Source organism: Somniosus microcephalus, chromosome 14 (genome assembly GCF_052327205.1).
Source record: "Somniosus microcephalus isolate GS21.2 chromosome 14, FLI_Smic_1.0, whole genome shotgun sequence".
Classification (NCBI taxonomy): domain Eukaryota; kingdom Metazoa; phylum Chordata; class Chondrichthyes; order Squaliformes; family Somniosidae; genus Somniosus; species Somniosus microcephalus.
Genome location: NC_141000.1, coordinates 73159758 through 73180173, shown reverse-complemented (window position 1 = coordinate 73180173; position 20416 = coordinate 73159758). Strand labels below are relative to the sequence as shown.

Here is a 20416-nt window from a genome sequence, read left to right as displayed (position 1 = left end):
AACTTACCTTACTGTATGTGTCTGTTACTATACTCAGGCTTCTCTCCTGTACTCTGATTCATGACATCAGAGCTCGGAACCTTCCAACAGTTGAGCTTGGAACCTGCTGGCAGTTGAGCTCGGAACCTGCTGGCAGTTGAGCTCGGAACCTGCTGGCAGTTGAGCTGGGAAACTTCTAGTTAGTCCTCGTGGAGTCCTCGCTGGGACAAGACCTATACCACGGTGCTCCTACAGTCAGCCATCTTACCTGCCATCTTACCTGATGTAATTAGTCTGTTCCTGTAAATAAACAACTTGTTAATAGTTCATCGAAGTCAAACTCTCTTATTTAGTGGCGATCTACACGAACCGCTACATTGGTGACCCAATGACGTGAGTACGGGAGCTCATCAATTCCTACACTACAATTGGTGACCCCGTATCCGTGAACGATTTTCATGGAAGCAACGCGCAGCCTGACCCTCGTCTTCCCACAAGACGAACAACGCACAACCGACGAACAACCACGGAACAGCAACCGCCTCACTCCGCCAAAGGCGACCCCGTCTTTGCGAACGTATTCGCAAGGTAAGCGCAGTCTGGAGCAGATCCCGTTTGACACGGACAAAACTGAACCGGACCCCGTTTTTTTGTGAGCAATTTTCACAAAAGAAGCACGCCATGGAAGCACCAGCCGTTTTGCTGTCGCTACCGCAATCCAGGGAGCCACAGTCTCCCTCGTGCTTTATAAAGGTAGAAGCCCCGTTCGACGAGAACATCGATGCGGCGCCGACCACGCACTTGCTTACGGTCCCCGTACTCGTCTTTCCTACCGCCACACGGATCGTCCGCCTCTACGTCCAAAGCAACAGCAAGTATACATCTCTCCAAGCGCGGGGTACAGCATGTTCGGGCCCACAAAATCGGAGCGCGCCCTGCGGGGATACCACGAGGACTCACCCCCGCGAACCACGAGGACCCATCCCTCGCGAACCATGAGGATCCATCCCTCGCGAACCACGAGGACCCTGCCCTCATGAAACACGAAGACTCGTTCCCCGCCGACGACGCACCAGCCCGTCAGCCTGCTGGTTGTGTTACCTACTACACGATTCGGCGTGAACAAAAGGCGTGCCGCCCTCCCGGCTGTTTTCTCCTAAATCTACAACTGTTACAAGTGTTGCCGCCCTCCAGGCAGAGTTAACCCCTCCTGAAAGCAACAACAACCTGGACCGTTGCCGCCCTTTCTCCAGTTTTCCCTTTTAACAAATGCAAATGTCTATTGAAGCTGTATACATCGAGGGCGGGTCCAACGGGCATCCTGTGGCTGCGATCAACACGTGGAAGTTGCTCTGATCACAGATCAACACAGCAACTTTTCACCCTCCGTTCTGTTAATGTCGTAGCATTATGGCATGCACTGTTCCGTGCGTTCCAGCCTCCTGAAGGTTTCGCTCACCAGTCAACGGAGACATCGCCCGCGTCCGCCCAATCTGCCCATCACTCTGATAAGGCCTGCTGTTTCGCAAGTCTCTATGGTCCTTCGCCTGACGGATACGTTTTATTCGCCATGACATGCGTAAGGATCCGCTCACGAGCAGCATCTTTGGAACTCGCTCGCCAAGCCAAGACAGCACGACCGCCGAGACCACCAGCTCGTCAGACCATCTCATCCTTGGACTTTCGTTAAAGCGAATTCTGGGGGGGCCTATGTGGCGGTACCACCGGTTGTCCCTTACACTGAGATACATAATTCCCTTTAACTTACCTTACTGTATGTGTCTGTTACTATACTCAGGCTTCTCTCCTGTACTCTGATTCATGACATCAGAGCTCGGAACCTTCCAACAGTTGAGCTTGGAACCTGCTGGCAGTTGAGCTCGGAACCTGCTGGCAGTTGAGCTCGGAACCTGCTGGCAGTTGAGCTGGGAAACTTCTAGTTAGCCCTCGTGGAGTCCTCGCTGGGACAAGACCTATACCACGGTGCTCCTACAGTCAGCCATCTTACCTGCCATCTTACCTGATGTAATTAGTCTGTTCCTGTAAATAAACAATTTGTTAATAGTTCATCGAAGTCAAACTCTCTTATTTAGTGGCGATCTACACGAACCGCTACACTCTTCTGTTTATGCGTCTCAGCAGCCTGTTAACAGAATGGCAATTGATTCTGTACCAACAATTTTTGAAAGCTGCTTCTGTCAGTATTTGCTAATAATTGCCTTTGAAGGAAAATGTTATTTGGATTTGTTTCGTCTTTGTAATTTCCAAATGATCTATTGGTTACAAATCTTATTTAATGGTTCTGTATCTGTAGCGTTCTGTTTTCCTGGTCTGGTATTTTTCTGGTTGTGGCATCTCATTTCCCATGTATACGTCCATAATGCGTGATATCCTTGGTAGATTGATATTCCTGGCAATTTCCATAAGCGGAAGAGTGTCCAATAAACTGAAGTCTGCACCTTTTAAGCATGACATGAGTGGGATTACATGCCACATGACTCAAAATGACCATTTAACTTGTTTATTACATCAAAATACTTGTGGGCTACCCATATCCTGTCTACTCTAAAAGGTGGTAAATACCATGCTGTCAGACTATTACATTCAGGGTAATTCTAAGCCATATTTATTTACAAGTAATATAATTTCACTGAGACAGAAAGACAACAGAAGATACTGATGAATACAAATACTAAGAAAACAATCAAGATAGAACCAGTCCAAAAGGAATTAAAATATTTTCTTTAGAATGTACAGTTGTACAGCCCAATAATCTGCAAGATATTTGGAGGAAGCGGTCTTTTGTAGACTTCCTGATGAAATATTTGTATGTGGATAAGGCAATATTCCTGACTGCCACAAGGAGCCCAGCTGTCAAATGCCAGCAGAAGCCTTTCATATCACAGATGCTAATATAGCGACATGAGGGCTAATTTAGTGGATGCTGAGAGAGCAGATGTACAGAGGGGTAGAAATTTGTCTGGGCCTGTTTACGGGTCCAGATTCAGCGCTGCATAAGAAAATAACGTATCGGGTTATAATGTTTGGGAGGGACAGAATAGGTAAGAAAAAAGGAGGAATGGCAATTTTGGTTAAGGAGGGTAAACACGCTGCAGGGAGGGCTGATTTATGCAAAAAAAGAGGTTCAGACAGAGTCAGTATGGTTAAAGAGCAAAGATTTTTTTTAAAAATTGTTGCATTAGCGAGGCTGTAATAGAGGCCCCTTAATTGTGGGAGAGAATGGAATAGGAAATCTGTAAACTGATGGGGCCTACAGCTATGATAGAAACAAAGAAATAAGATAAAATACAGGAAAATAAAGGAAAAAGCTAAGAGATGAATAAGGAAAGCAAAAATAGAGTATGAGGAGACCATCTCAAAAATATTATTAAGAGCAGTAAAGTATCCCACGAATATATCAGTAAAAAGAGAATGGTTAAATGTGAGGTGGGACCCCCGAACGAGAGGATAGTGAGTTAGTAGAGGATAAATGGATTTTACTTTGTCCAACTTGTCTAGTGCCAGTTCCACACTCTTCCCCCCAACCCCATCACCACCTCTGGGACTGGTGCCTAAGTTAGACCAGAAAATTATGGGCGGACACCAAAATATGTAGATTAGCCTGACCTCAAGACTTTGAATGGGGAAAGGAACATAGGCAGCGAGTGGTCAGAACTTCCACTCTGCTCCAGATCTGTCCGCCCGCCCCCCTCCCCCCCACCCCCCGATGGCTTCTGCAGGGTTGGTGAGAAAAAATAGTCCTGATCTTTAGCCGGCTCAGTGATAGCTGTCTCACCTCTGAACAGAAGGTTGTGGGCTCAAGTCCCACTCCAGAGTCTTGAGCACAAGATCTAAGCTGCCACTCCAGTGCAGTACTAAGGAAGTGCTGCACTGTCGGAGGTGCCGTTTTTCAAATGAGACGTTAAATCGAGGCCCTTTTGCTTTCTCAGGTGGATGTAAAAGATCGCATGGCACTATTTCAAAGAAGAGCAGGGGAGTTCTCCATTATTTATCCCTCAACCACCATCCCTAATACAGATTATCTGGTCATTATCACATTACTGTTTGTGGGACCTTGCTGTGTGCAAATTGGCTGCTGTGTTTCCTACATTACAACATTAACTACACTTCAGAAGTACTTCATTGGCTGTAAAGCGCTTTTGAATGCCCTGAGGTTGTGAAAGGCGCTATATAAATGCAAGTCTTTCTTTCGTTGATCTATGCTTTTAGATGTCTTAAATGTCTCTTTCATGAGTGTAAATGAGCCATAGTTAATTAACTATTTTAGTGATCCACAGTTTTCAAATAGTCCATTAATATATATTTTGCATTTGTAGGAGAGAAAGTTTGTTGGTGGTTCTGGTCAGATCTGTGAACGATTGATGAGCCACCTTGGAGACTGTGTAAAGCTGGAAAAGCCTGTGATCCGGATTGATCAAACACAAGATACAGTTGTTGTGGAGACACTGGATCATGAGGCATTTGAGGTGAGGAAAATGGACGGTAACAACTGATAATGTACTTTACTCCAAAGTACTCCACATGATTAGGGATAGTGAATAGGGGCCCAGAAATTCTTGGGGGCCAGTCTGTCAGCATAAATCCAGCCAAGTGAAAGCCCCACATGCCTTTGCCCCAGGCCAAAAAACTCCATCCCAAATCTTGGGGATGGGGCCATTTGTAGAGCTAGATAGTTCGCTGCTGCTTGCAAGGGTGCATCATTGGCATGTTCATGCTGTAACGAAGAGGTCTGATGTGTTATAATGTTCTAGGATGGATATTGGATTGAAGGACTAGTCCTTTATTTGAAGGTGGGGAAATTAAGGTAGACAGTGTTAAACAGAAGAGAAGACTTCACTGAGCAGTTGTGTTCTAATGCCCCTTGAAGCAGTCATGGAGGAGGCCTCGTGATGCTTCCCTCCATGTATGTCTACCTCCAAAGCAATAATCCAGAGCCAAGTCCAGGCACGCCAAAGTTGCGCATAGCACAGGCGACTACAGCTGTATGGGATACACAAGTTGGAGCATACTGGAGTCCCTTTCTCAACCTGCAAGGACGTGAAGGCCATCCTTAAGGACTTTAAGAACACGATGGTCTTCTCAATAACCAGTGTGGTGTAGGCACGTGCCTCAATTGTAGTGCTCCTTTGCTGCTTTTGTGCAATTCTTATTGGTGTCATTATCTATGGGAACATGGAGTACACATTGTCACCCACAAGCTATTCGTTGACATGATTTTCTTCCTTGAAACACTCAGAGTGCTAAATTCCAAAGGATGAATACATTGTGACAACTTCCAGCAAATCTTACGTTGACGTGTAGAATTCTTGCATGTTTTCCCACACAATCTGTACATTCAGGGAATGGAAGCCCGTTCTATCAAGAAATCTGAGGTGGTTAAATATAGGGGCTCACAAAGCAGCATGGGTACCATCTGTTGTCTCTGAACCATGGGAAGACCAGAAACACGGTAAAACCTATCTCACTGTTGCTTTACTGTGATTCCAAACTCAATAAATTCCCCAGCTCTTCTGAAAGGTGCATCAGCCATCTAACTAATGCATGCCTGAACTGTACTCTGGCTGATATTGCAGAGATCCCTCGTGGTTGCTTGAAATGGCCATAAAAATTGAATGCAGTTGTCGCCTTCATAGCCACAGACAGAGCAGTGTGGGCAGCTGACTGTGGCTGCAGGTATCCATGCATCAGTTGACAGGGCTCCCTCATTGCCTGTTTGGTGAGGCGCACCTTCTCCTCATGTGATCTGTGCTGCCTGCATATTCTTTGGCAGGATAATATCTGCTAGGCTGCATCCTCCTTAAATGCTGTCTGACTCTTCTTCCTCGTCCACTCCTGTTCCTCTTCTCCATGATAATGACATACAAAGGTATGCCCATAGAGAATGCCACAACTGCCCCTGAGAAGCTCTCACTGTGGGTGGGAGTCAAAATCTTCCATTGGTTTCAAACTCCACAGGCAGATACAGGAAACTTTTTTTTATCCGGCACGGACGGGACCGACGTGGTGCCGGTTCATCAAAAATTCTGGATAACCGAAAGCTATAGTAAAAGATACGGAGCTGAGAGCTCCGTATAAAGCAACAAACCCTGTTGCTTCAAGTTCAGAACAATGGCCACAAGTTCCTAAGCGTCTCTGTAGCTTAGCAACAACCGCAGCCACACCCTTGCACAGCAACAGATGGAGGAAGGCAAGTAATAAAAGTTACCCGAACCTACTCCTGAATTTTGCCGGTTAACCGAGATTTCCGGTTATTTAGGTGCCGGTAAATCGAAAGTTTCCTGTAGAAGCAAGTCCAAGTCTGTGTAGACAGAATGTCAAAAAAAATTACTCCCAACTGCAATAATTGCTACTCAAACATTCAGCAATCTTCGTGCTGATCCTGGCTACAGCTGTGCCTTGTATTCCTCACTCTAACTTACTCCTAGTGCATCGTGAGTATAAAACCAGGAGATTCAGGGCTGTAGCACCACCGGTCCTCATTTTAATATACATTAATTATGTGGCAAGGGCCTCGGAGGGTAATTGTGGAAAGTGACAAAAGGCATGTGGAAATTCAGGTGAATTAATTTTAGGGTAGAAAGCTGAAGGAAATGGCTTCTGCTCCAATGTGCCTCCCAGAAAAAGTACTTGCCTTGATTTTACACTAAAGACACCCTGAAAATGAGGTGGAATTTTGGGGCTCGTGTTTTTTTTCTTCTTTTCCCCTCAAAAAAAAAAGGAAACTCAACACACTCAGAGGGTCATGTAAGTGCCCAAAGCTGAAATTGCTATGGTGATTCTACGAGTGTAATTCCATGAGTGTCAGCCACTCCATATCACTAATGTTACAATCTTGGAAAAATTGGGGCTGCAGTTCACAGTAACCATTTCATTTTCTCATGGTGGGGCCCATGTGCAGCTCAGAACAGCATTGACACCTGCTCTGTGCAAGCATGGGTACCACTAGGCCTAAGGCATTGTATCTGATGTGCTCCCACATACAGTCCCACACTGAAATTAAAGTGAACCACCGCCCGCATCCCACCACCCCCCCACCCCACCCCCTCCAGAATTTGTCATGTCTGTAAAGCGTAAACTTGGTAGATTTGGGTTCCACCCCAATTTCCAGTCTATCTGCTGTTCTTATGACAAAATTCAGCCCCAAGAAGGAGAGGAATTTCTGGACTAGAATCTACACAGAATTGTCTATTAGTGCAGAATTCTGTTTATTCAACTGAGTACGGTTGTTGTGGGCAGAGGGAGTAGGTGGAGGTAATAAAATAGGAAAGATAAAAAGCTTTTTTTGTTATTATTTTAGGCTAAATATGTTATCAGTGCCATCCCACCAGCCCTCAGTGTAAAGATTTACTATGAACCACCCCTGCCAGCTCTGCGAAACCAGCTGATCCAGCGTGTTCCCATGGGAGCTGTGATCAAATGCATGGTATACTACAAGGAAAACTTCTGGAGGAAGAAAGGTGGGTGCTTTTCTAAAAGAGTCATGGAAAAGAATTAAAATAAGACTCTTACATGCTGACTTGCCTGGGAATAGCATTGCTCAGTAGTATTGTTAAAAGTTTTACTATTTTTATTATATCTAAATTTATGAACTTTTTACTAAATTCTGATTTAGCACTTTCACACTTAAGCATAATTGATGCCTATGTGTCCTGTGTCATCAAATTGGAAATTGGAGGGAGGACAACAAGCTACCATGAAGCAAAGACTTCCTTGAACTGTACTAAACATTTTAACTTTGAAAACATAAGAATTGGTAGAAGAAAAAAGACCAACTTCCTTCTATTTCTCCTTCTCATATCCTGATAGTCGCATGAGGCAACAATAATGGAGTTGTTAATTAATCATGGCAATCAACTTCTATCAGTTGGTATAACAGAATCAGACATGAGGCGAGGAAAACCCCAGTGGTAGAAAGCTTTGGGAACCAGGTCCAAAGTCACCTGTTCCTCCTAAGCGTGCTATACTTACCATATACCATGTCTCAAATTACTTATATAATATATCTGAAAATATTATTTTCTGAACAAATATATCTAATTTGTATTTGAATGAATCAACACTTGCTGCTACCACCATCTCCCTAAGGAGCCTGTTCCATAGATTTACCATTCATTCACTGAAAGAATGTTTTGAAAATCAGTTTTGAATTTACCCACTTCAAGTGCAGGCCATGTCCTCTGGTTCTACTGTTCTGAAAATGGTGAAACAGCTTGTCTATTTTATCTAGTCCCTTTAGGATCCTAAAAAAACAATGATATCACCTCCCAACCTTGTCTTTTCCAGTGGAAACATGCCCAATTTACACAATGACTCCTCATAATCCAAACCCTCCATTCCGTCAGTCATTCTAAGAACATAAGAAATAGGAGCAGGAATAGGCCATTTGGCCCTTCGAGCCTGCTCCGCCATTCAATAAGGTCATGGCTAATCTTCTACCTCATCTCCATTTTCCTGCACTATCCCCATATTCCTTGATTCCCTAATATTCAAAAATCTATCGATCTCTGTTTTGAATATACTCAACGACTGAGCCTCCACAGCCCTCTGGGGTAGAGAATTCCAAAGATTCACCACCCTCTGAGTGAAGAAATTTCTCCTCATCTCAGTCCTAAATGGCTGACCCCTTATTCTGAGACTGTGACCCCTGGTTCTAGACTCCCCAGCCAGGGGAAACATCCTCCCTGTAGCTAACCTGTAGGAATTTTGTATGTTTCAATGAGATCACCTCTCATTCTTCTAAACTCTAGAGAATATAGTCCTAGTCTACTCAATCTGTCCTCATAGGACAATCCCCCTATCCCAGGAATCAGTCTGGTGAACCTTTGTTGCATTCCCTCTATGGCAAGTATATCCTCCCTTAGGTAAGGAGACCAAAATTGTACACAATACTCCAGGTGTGGTCTCACCAGGGCTCTATATAATTGCAGTAAGACGTCTTTACTCTTATACTCAAATCCTCTTGTAATAAAGGCCAACATACCATTTGCTTTCCTAATTGCTTGCGCTACCTGCATGTTAACTTTCATGGTGGTGCAGGCCATTTACACTTCATCTAGAGTCATCTTTTGTTTCTTAACTTGTCCCATTACCATTTCCTTTTGCCTGCACCATCATCCCTTTTGTCTTTTAATCTCTCCTGCCTCCCATCCTATCACAGACCTTCTCTTTTTTGTTCTTTCCTCCCCTCCCCCCTTTCCCTGTTCCTACACTTGATTAAAAACCTGTTCCATCTCCAACTTTTCCCAGTTCTGACGAAGGGTCATCGACCTGAAATGCTAACTCTGTTTCTCTCTCCACAGATGCTGCCTGACCTGCTGAGTATTTCCAGCATTTTCTGTTTTTATTTAACTTCTCTTGTTAGCCACAGTTGGGCCACTTTTCCTGTGGGGTTTTTGCGCCTTAAAGGAATGTATATGTGTTGTAAATTATGTATTAATTCTCTAAATGCTAGCCATTGCTTGTCTACCGTCATACCTTTTAATGTAGTTTCCCAATCTACTGTGGCCAACTCGCCCCTCATACCTACGTAGTTTGCTTTGTTTAGATTTAAGACCCTAGTTTAACTAAATCACTTTGAAACTCAATATAAAATTCTATCATATTATGGTTACTCTTCCCTAAAGGACCCATTCTGGTTGCCCTCTTCTGTAATACAAAAGGCAACATACTGCAGATGCTGGAAATCTGAAATATAAACAGCAAATGCTGGAAATACTCAGCAGGCCAGGCAGCATCTGTGGAGAGAGAAACGAAAGGTCACAGACCTGAAATGTTAACTCTGTTTCTCTCTTCACAGATGCTGCCTGGCTTGCTGAGTATTTCCAACATTTTCCTCCTCTGTGCCCTTTCAGTAGCTGCAATATCCATTTTGTTCTGTGGCAACCAGAACTGTACACAGTATTCTAAGTGCGGCCGCACCAAGGATTTATAAAGTGGAAGGATCATCTCACAATTTTGGCTCAATATTGACCATTTAATACATCCCAATAGTTGATTTGCTTTACTCATTGTCACTGCATTGTTGCGATAGCTTCAATTTATTTTCAATCAGGATCCCAGATCTCTTTCATTTTCCATATACATTATTCTCTTTCCAATTAACTAACAGTCCCTTCTTGGATTTTTTTGTCCCCATCTGAAGCACTTTTCATTTCTCTACATTGAATTACATCTGCCACCTGTCTACCCAATTCCCAATCCTCCTATAGCTTATCCTGTTTAGCTTTGCAGTCTACCACCTTAATTAGCTTTGTATCATCTGCAAATTTAACCACTGTGCTTGTGACTCCTTCCTCCAGATCATTTATGAAGACATTGGGCTGGATAGTTCGATCCCTATGGGTGGGTACGCGCTGTGCACCCACCCATAGGGACATCGGAAATGCCGGTTTCAGGCATACACAGCGCATGCGCTGGAAACCGACATTTCCGATCTGTCAAGAAAGCTGACAGATCCTCCGGCTGCCCTGGAGCAGGGCCTCTGCGGGCGAATAGTTCCACTTTTTGGAGACCCTCCGCCCGCAGAAAACCCTTACAATAAGAGTTGAAAAAAGTAATTAAAAAAATTTCACTATTATTTAAAAATACTTTAAAAAAGGTACGTTTATTTTTAGCCCCGTAAAAAACTTTATTTTTTTCCAAAATTTAAATTTTTGTTTAAAATAGTTAATTTATTGTAATTTCAAGCCATTTTAAAAATGTGATTTAAAAAAAAAATGTATTTAAATTTTATTATGTTTTGGAGGTGATCGCCATTCATATATTTGACAGGTCTTCCTGTCAAATGTATGAAGAGAGATTCCCTTCTGTGATTGGCTCCCTATGGCCCACGTGATCCCAGGGATGCTGCGAACTACCTGCGCCCCTGGGATACGTGGGCCCTGCGCACTGGCAGTTTGGAGAGGCCCAGCATCGGAATTGTGCGTGTCCCGGGAGCCCTCGGGTAAGGGTGCAGATTTTTCCAAATCGCAGGCCTCCGCCGCGGGAGGCCTATGATTGGAATATCTGGGCCATTAAACATATTGCCAGTCAGTTCAGAACTGCTGTCAGAATTAGATGTGATTTATTTCTCTTAATAATCAGGTTTCTGCGGTAGCATGGTCATTCAAGATGAACAGTCTCCTATTGGCCTGACTCTGGATGACACCAAACCAGATGGCTCTGTTCCTGCTATCATAGGGTAAGTAGTACACTGGCTTAGGTACCTGTAACAGTCACTAGTCCCCTCTGGAAGACTGGTGATGAGAATCAGAATGAAATAGGGAGGTTTCAGATTGGTTCTGATGAAGAGTACACACCTGACGCATCATAATCTGTCTTTTCTCTTTCCTGACTGACCTGCTGTGTATTTCCAGCATTTTCAGTCTTTATTACAACCTACTGTATGATTGGACAGTGATTACTTCTGCTTGGCCAGATTTTATTACATTATTGTATGAATATATTATTCTGTAATGAAAATTATTGTGATAGATCTTGACTTTTTGCGATAGTGTAAAAACAGGGGTTAGCAAGTCAGCAATAGAAATCAGTAGAGATGTAAAAAGGGCCGCCGACTCGCTACCACCCGTTTTACACAATCGCACAAAGTCAAGATCTATCCCATTGTGTTTTACAGCATTTCTTTTAGTTGGAGTTTTTCTGCATAATTGCACAAAAACATAGAGCTGATTTGTATATTTACATCTGTTATTCCCACCACTGGTGAGAGAGAGAGTGCAAGGGAGATTTTCTTTTTTTTTTAATCGAGACGGTTGGTCAGGCTGGTGTGGCAGCCATACTCCTGCCATCCTTCAAACACAAGTCACTGTAGCCCTTTAAAAAAAAAACCATAGAAGTTGATTCTCACCCAGAAAATCCAAAATTTGAAATGAATAATTACAGTAAATGGACCAAAGATGAAGGGACATTTTGTTGAGGATTTCTACAACGCAGCTACTAGTTTTAAATTCTGGAAATCTGTGTCACCAATGTAAAGTTAAGAGTGTAATTCTTACAGCACTGAGGTGACATCCTTGCATAGAAACGCATGGATGAAGTAAGGGAAGGTAAATGTGTGGCCTCCTCGAGCGTAGGGCTAGTACCATTGTGTTCTTATGTCTTCTCCCTTTTCTCCGTCACTCTTATACTTATTCATGCACACAAACATCACGCACAGTATCCTGCAATGCAAGTTTGGATCCAGCATTCTAAGACGTGTTCCTTTTCTGCTGTTGTAGTCCCCGAAGAGTAGCCAGCCAGCACTTGTATCGCTCCAGAACAAGTTAGCACCTTACAGAGAACTACCTCTTTCACCAGCAGTTGCAAGTAGCAGTGCAGCTACTCACATCATAGATGATGCCATTAGTGATGCTGGTAAAATCGGGACTGCACCGCCTCATTGTTTTCAGATCTCAGACTTCTGCTTGACTGCCCCCTTCACCCTCGCCCAGGTTGGGCTGAGTAGCTGGCTTGCTGAACAGCATGAGGCATCTAGTTTAACTGAAAGTCTGGACATGGAAACCATTGTGGTTTCCTCAGTAGGCCAACCTAGTAGGAGGAGTCTGGGGCCAGGAAAGGCCCAAAAAGGTAAGTGTTTTTTCTTTTTATTACTTTCCTTGAGAGGCCCGGAGGAACACTCCTGCTCCTGACCATCTTTTTTATTCATTCCTGGTATGTGGGCGTTGCTGGCAAGTCCAGCATTTATTGCCCATCCCTAATTGCCCTTGAGAAGGTGGTGGAGAGCCGCCGCTTTGAACCGCTGCAATCCGTGTGGTGAAGGTACTCCCACAGTGCTGTTAGGGAGGGAGTTCCAGGATTTTGACCCAGCGACAAGGAAGGAACGGCGATATATTTCCAAGTCAGGATGGTGTGTGACTAGGAGGGAAACTTGTAGGTGATGGTGTTCCCATGTGTCTGCTGCCCTTGCCCTTCTAGGAGGTAGAGGTCACGGGTTTGGGAGGTGCTGTCGAATAAGCCTTGGCGAGTTGCTGCAGTGCATCTTGTAGATGGTACACACTGCAGCCACGGTGCGCCGGTGCTGGAGGGAGTGAATGTTTAAGGTGGTGGATGGGGTGCCAATCAAGCGGGCTGCTTTGTCCTGGATGATGTCGAGCTTCTTGAGTGTTGTTGGAGCTGCACTCATCCAGGCAAGTGGAGAGTATTCTATCTCACTCCTGACTTGTGCCTTGTAGATGGCGGATAGGCTTTGGGCAGTCAGGAGGCGAGACACTCACCGCAGAATACCCAGCCTCTGACCTGCTCTTATAGCCACAGTATTTATGTGGCTGGTCCAGTTAAGTTTTTGGTCACTGGTGACCCCCAGGATGTTGATGGTGGGGGATTTGGTGATGGTAATGCCGTTAAATGTCAAGGGGTGGTGGTTAGACTCTTCTTGGAGATAGTCATTGCCTGGCACTTGTGTGGCGCGAATGTTACTTGTCACTTATCAGCCCAAGCCTTAATGTTGTCCAGGTCTTGCTGCATGCGGGCATGAACTACTTCATTATCAGAAGTTGTGAATGGCGCTGAACACTGTGCAATCATCAGCGAACCTTAGGATGGAGGGAAGGTCATTGATGAAGCAGCTGAAGATGGTTGAGCCTAGGACACTGCCCTGAGGAACTCCTGCAACGATGTCCTGGGGCTGAGATGATTGGCCTCCAACAACCACAACCATCTTCCTTTGTGCTAGGTATGACTCCAGCCAGAGGAGAGTTTTCCCCCTGATTCCCATTGACTTCAGTTTTACTAGGGCTCCTTGATTCCACACTTGGTCAAATGTTGCCTTGATGTCAAGGGCAGTCCCTCTCACCTCACCTCTGGAATTCAGCTGTTTTTTTCCATGTTTGGACCAAGGCTGTAATGAGGTCTGGAGCCGAGTGGTTCTGGCGGAACCCAAACTGAGCATCGGTGAGCAGGTTATTGGTGAGTAGGTGCCGCTTGATAGCACTGTCAACGACGCCTTCTATCACTGCTGATGATTGAGAGTAGACTGATGGGGTGGTAATTGGCCGGATTGGATTTGTCCTGCTTTTTGTGGACAAGATACACCTGGGCAGTTTTCCACATTATCGGGTAGATGCCAGTGTTGTAGCTGTACTGGAACAGCTTGGCTAGAGGTGTGGCTAGTTCTGGAGTACAAGTCTTCAGCACAATAGCCAGGATTTTGTCGGGGCCCATAGCCTTTTCTGTATCCAGTGCGCTCAGCCGTTTCTTGATATCACGTGCAGTGAATCGAATTGGCTGAAGACTGGCTTCGGTGATGGTGGGGACCTCAGGAGGAGGCCGATATGTATCATCCACTCGGCACTTCTGGCTGAAGCCCTGACTTTTGCACTTGTGTGCTGGGCTCCACTATCATTGAGGATGGAGATGTTCATGGCACCTCCTCCTCCTGTTAGTTGTTTAATTGTCCACCTCCATAATTAATACCATATGAGGCGAGGCTTGGTACAAATCATTAAGTTACTTCATTTCACAGTGTGGTGAATGTGCAGAGCCATTGTTATAATCAGATTCACTTCGTTTTCCCCATGTAATAACATGAGTTGACTTGCTTCACTTAATAAAACTAACTCCTCTGCATTCTGGCTTTTGAGCTTGTCTTTTCTGGGGTCTTTCTGCCTTGGCTTCAGCCGCTGTTTTTTAGGTGTCTGACATTCTGCTTTATTCTTGACTGTTCTAATTGAGACATGTGCCTCTTTGTATTTATGTTCAGCTGCAGTTCAGGGATAGCTCAGTGAAATCATCAGTCATGGCTACAGAGGATTATGCTTGCCTGTCAGCAGCCATTCATTCAGTCTGTTTAAACCTTCAAATAATGTGGACACAGTTGACTGCTGCATAATAGTAACATCATGGAATAATGGACATTTATTTGTAATATGATGTTTCTGTAGTCAGATAACACTGGAACATTAATTGAACATGGACACAAGGGCTGAATTCCAGAGGTGAGGTGAGAGTGACTGCACTTGACATCAAGGCAGCATTCGACCGAGGCACTAAGGAGGCCGAGTAAACCTGAAGTCAATGGAGATCAGGGGGTTAACTCTCTAGTGGCTGGAGTCACACTTGGCACAAAGGAAGATGGTTGTGGTTGAGCCCCAGGACATCGCAGCAGGTGTTTCTCAGGACAGTGTCCTAAGCCCAATTATCTTCAGTTGCTTCATCCATGACCTTCCCTCCATCATAAGTTCAGAATTGGGGCTGTTTGCTGATGATTGCGCAGTGTACAGCCCAATTCGCAATTCATCAGATAATAAAGCAGTCCCTGTCCACATGCAGTAAGACCTGGACAGCATTCAAGTTTGGGTAATCATGAGGGGGCCGAGTGGGAGCTGTGGAGCTGGGTCCACATTCAAGTAAGTATGTTTTTAAAAATTTACATTTTTGATGGTTTCCAACCGTCCTGCCGGTTAGACCAAATGTGTTCAGGACAGCCCATTTTCAGAAAGTGGTCCTGAAACAGGCATTAAAGCCACCAATTGGCATATGCAAAGGGTTTCACCTGTTTCAGGCAAGGGTCCTGGATGCCTGTACTTCAACGTTTACCAATATGGCGGGCACCTCTCTTCTGGCGCAGCATGTGTATGCACATGCCACTCGCCATATTGGATGATTAGGCGCCCGTTTTACACCTGTAGAACGGGCACAGCAACAACAAATTTCTAGGCCCATTGGTTCTTCATTTTAAAAAAACTTTCAATACACCAACAAAATGACTACACTCCAGATATAGGTGCTGCATGAAAAATTGCATTGAAAGCTTTTTTCGAAGTGTGATTTTTAAAAGCACATATACAGTTCAGAGCAATTTAGATGCATATATTTCACCAACTCTTGTCTTTCAGATTTATCCTTGCTCGAAAAGCACGGCGTCTGGTAAATCTCACAAAGGAAGCTAGGTGAGTGAACCTCATTAAAGTTACAAGTGGTTAATGTCATGTTTAATAATGAGACTTTAATGGAACATGTGTTAGCCGCCTAGGTCCTCAGCTCTGGAACTTCCTCCCAAAACCTCTCCATCTCTTTCCTCCTTTAAGACCCTACTTAAAACTTGCCCCTTTAACCAAGCCTTTAGTCACCCATCCTAATATCTCCTTGTTTGGCTGAGTGTCAGTTTCTGTCTGATTAGACTCCTGTAAAGCGTCTTGGGAAGTTTTCCTACATTAAAAGTGCTATATAAATGCATGTTGTTGTATTTGCCAGTAATCGTAAACAGCTAATTATTTTTGTAAAAAGCACTTTTAAATTTACTTGCGGTTAAAACAAACCCCATTTGTCAGTGCTAAACTGCTCGGCCTGAGAATCAGAAATGTCCTCCTGCACACGTTCCTCCATTGGTATTCGGATATATCGCTGCTTCACTCATCATTAATCAGTACATTAATCTCTGCTTACTTGATCTGCTTGGTCATTAGAGTTTTGGTCTACTGATGCAATAGTGTTCATTATGAAAGCACTGCATATAAATCATCAATTTATATGATTTAACAAGGACGTTATTTACAAACCTCTGAAAAATGAGTAACTGAACTACACATGTCTGCATATGGAAGTCATACCATAGAGTATCCTGAACCCAGAAAGCTACATGTTATACACAGCATCTATTTTATTTGTCACTGCTTATTATACAGCACGTGACCTGGATTATTTTTTGTTATGCAGGAAGCAGAAGATCTGTGAGATTTATGCCAAGGTCCTTGAGTCTGAGGAGGCATTGCATGTAAGCTATTTCTTCTCTTGCATTCTTATAGGTTTAGTCTGTTTTATTTGATATTCAATCATATTTAGTATGATGAACCTCCCAAAGACACATTTCACCTTGAAGGGGAGGGACCTTCTCAGGCCATAAGTTTATGTATTTTTTTCAAGAAAAATAGATGTGTAAGACCATCTCTTTGTACCACTATTCTGAATAGTGATCTGGTCTCAATATCAATACCATCTAGTACATGGAGACCAGTAGGAACACTCAACTATCTGTACTGAAGTACCAGAGCTAGTGAAGGCCACCACTTTTATGACAAAGGATACTCCCAGACATCCACAGAGACAGCATATGAATAATTTGCATTTCCATGCACTACCTGTTAAGAAAGCAAGGGAAGCCCTGTTTCAGCACACACTCATCTACATTCAATGCAGCAGTGGCCCCACAGTCACAGCAGAAGCAGCAATTATATTTTAAATTAGCAGTCTCACCAAAACACAGGGTGGCAAAAAATATTTGGCTCTTCTGGTGCACTTCCTTTGTAACTTCGGTGGGAGTGCACTGGAATGGCTGGAAATTAGGACGGGACCCAGATTGCTGAGCCCTGGCTTAACATTGTGATTTCTGAGGGGCCATGCAAGGGGCAGTGCCTCTGCCCTCCCCTTACAAGTCCATTGATGCAAAAAGGGGCAGGACCAGGGGGAGTGGGGACTCCCCATGCCAAGAGTTCCTGTATCCCTCAGAGGAACCTGGAGTTTCATTGGCAGCGGTAAGTCTCCTAAGACCAGACAAACCAGGCCACTAAAGGTACATGTGGGAAAGTGCTCTGAACTCCCGAAGATAAACAAGTGAGATTTTTCTTATTTTTAAAAGCGGCCCTCTTACAAATATGTCACTTGGGACAGTTAAGAGTTATTTTTGGAGCGGAACCTAACATTCCACCCTCATCACCCGCATGGTTGCCACACTTTCACATCAATTTGTGGCCTTCTGGGTAGGTGGGTGACTGAGTTATGGTTTTAGTGTCGCGAGCATCTGCCTGGGGTATTTAAATCAAATGACCACCTCTTACCCTGCACATTTTTTGTGTAGGTAGAATGCCAGAATAGTTGCTTCAAAAAATAATTCCCAGCTGCAGAAATCGGGACTGGAACTCTCCACACTGTTCAGCTCACAAACTCTTCACTTCTACCTGTCTCAGCTAATCTCGACAACAGCCGTGACTTATCATTTTCAGTCTTCGTCTGAGTGCTTTGTGAGTGTAAAAGCAGGAAATTTGGAGCAGCAGCACCACTGACCCTCATTCTAATATATTTAAATGAGCTCACTCGGGACTCAGCGGATAAATTGCAGGAAGGCCCAAAAGGTGCACGGTGGTTGAACAGTCGTGTAGCCAAGACTCAGTCTTCCAGGGTTAAGGGCAGGACCCAGGCCTGGACCTGGAGATGGACGTCTTGTCCATTGACCAGGAAGTCTTCTTTCTCTTGCGTACCATCTGCTGAGCAAGTCCCAGGCCGGGGCTGAGAAAAAAATCCCAGCCTGCGAGTTCCCTTTCTCTAACCAGACCCATTAGATGTGGAGGACCATTATTTGGGGGACGAATGTTCCACCTCAACCAAGGCCCCCTGGAGACTACCAGCACTGGCCGAGACCTGGCTACTGGGATCCCAGCCTAATGTGAGCCTTCTGCGGAGTTTTGGAACTGTGTTCTTTATTGTGCAGCCATTTTAACTCACAACACACAGCTGTCAATCATGCAAATACATCCAGGTCATATTGATTAGTCAGGGAACGTCCTGTGCTTGAATATAGGTACAAAGTTACACCAATATAAGTACACTGTTCCATCAGTCAGTGAGGCTCCTCACTGCCACCAAGTCTTGCAAAGTTGCCCCTGTGGTCTAGATGATGTAAATATGGTTGGCAATGCATCTGCACAACTCATGTACTCCAGCAAAGGAGACCCAGAGGTGAATCAGAGCTCTCTCACATACAACATACTTCGGGTGCTAAAGCAATGTTTCACATGAATCGACCAGTCAGGTGGGGGCTCCACTTGTGCCAGAGAATTTCTGCGCAATAAAAAAATCAAACTGCAAGATATCAGCCAGATTTTGCTGTAGAAATAACAGTGAGGCTAATGGCGCTCACTGTTTCTTAAAGTGCAAATCAGACAGCAACTCCGCACATGTGCAGTTAAACGCTGAAATCAGGAAGTTGATGAACAAATTGCCGCGTTCTTCCAAAAGCTGTACGATAATGGTATCTCGTCGAGATACTCGCCATTGAAATACATGGAACGGCGTGAAGTTGCGGTACTTACCCACTAGATACCCACTATACTTGCCAGAAAAAGTTAGGGCTAGTCCATTCCAGTGTAAGTAAATTTTTAACAGCGTGGTAAGTCTTAATTGCTGCCAGTCAACCTCTCTGGCACTGAAAATTTACTTTTATAAGTGTGGAGCTTCATTCCTTCATATTTTGAATGTTGTTGGGAGATTTTTTTTTTAATGTAAAAACATTTTTTTAACTTTTTCTTTCTGTCTCTTTTATCTCTCGCTCTTAATCCCATCTTTCTTTCCCTCTCTATTTCAACCTGATTTGATATTGAATTAAATATTCTGACACTTCCTGGTTCACACTTTAAGCTGCTCATTAACAATTCTTCAATCTAATTGGTTAAGGAGATACACTGTTGCTTGCCCTATTCACACAGGTCCCAGATGCCCTGTAGAGGCTGCTGCATTGTTTTGGCTCTCTAATTTACAGTACGTTTCAGTGCAAAATCCCATATAAAGTCTGTGGGCAAGAGCAAGTGTAATGAACGATTGGTGCCGTTCATTCGTCTGAGAGGAAAATCCAGCCCATTAAAAGTGAAATTGTTTTGTTCAATGTATGTGATAATTGAGTGCACATGGTGTGTGTGCTCATCAAGTTTTGCCAAGCCCTTGTCCTTTGTGAACTTCTGCGTAAGCCATGTATCTATCCTAAGTGCTCTGCTAACTGAGGGAGTAGCGGTGGTGGATAGCTGCTCAGCTAAACGGCGAGCTTAATGGATTACAGAAACCACTACCTGTCCCCACAACAATCCCTGATGTACCTGCATCAGTGCCAGCCATCTCCATTACTATAGACTCATTTGTTTTGGAGGTGGCCCCAGCAATGCTACATGATGGCACAGAACTAGTGGCAGCTGGGTGTGCCTGTGTTTCTCCATGCATGCCACTACTGGAGGGCATTTCTTCTTCATGCTGTACAGAACACTAGGCATCTTTGAGCTCTCTGAATCACAGCGTCACAGTTGTTTGCTACCGTTACCTGCACTGCAGTTGTCACTGATGTTCCCTGCAGATTCCCTCCAGGTTCCCTGGACCACATGCTCTTAGATTTTCTTTTGGAAAGATTGCTCTCAAAGATCTGTATCCACTGTCTAGGTTCTCAGACTTCTTCAAATTATGTATTCAAACAAAAAGATGTAATATTTGTGTGTTTTTGTGTCTTTGTATTTTTATCCAGCCCATTCATTATGAAGAGAAGAACTGGTGTGAGGAGCCGTATTCAGGTGGATGTTACACTGCATACTTCCCTCCGGGAATTATGACTCAGTATGGCAAGTAAGTGCAATAATTTTATTATCTCCATCAGCAGTTAAATACTCGCTGAAGTGTGAATGGATTCAGATTAGGCCTTATAGAGTAGAAAATTGCTAATTTAATC

At 44.2% G+C, this 20416-nt stretch overlaps 1 protein-coding gene across 2 annotated transcripts in view; it reads left to right on the top strand.

Annotated features, from left to right (window-relative positions):
- The window catches only part of LOC147107559 (amine oxidase [flavin-containing]-like), a 206961-nt gene that overhangs the window by 144240 nt on the left and 42305 nt on the right, over nt 1-20416 (top strand). For both annotated transcript variants that reach the window (XM_086006684.1, XM_086006683.1), the window contains 6 exons: nt 4317-4466; nt 7298-7457; nt 11083-11179; nt 15834-15887; nt 16654-16711; nt 20216-20313. In XM_086006684.1, coding sequence (XP_085862810.1) covers nt 4317-4466; nt 7298-7457; nt 11083-11179; nt 15834-15887; nt 16654-16711; nt 20216-20313 — 617 coding nt within the window. The remainder of the gene's footprint in view (nt 1-4316; nt 4467-7297; nt 7458-11082; nt 11180-15833; nt 15888-16653; nt 16712-20215; nt 20314-20416) is intronic.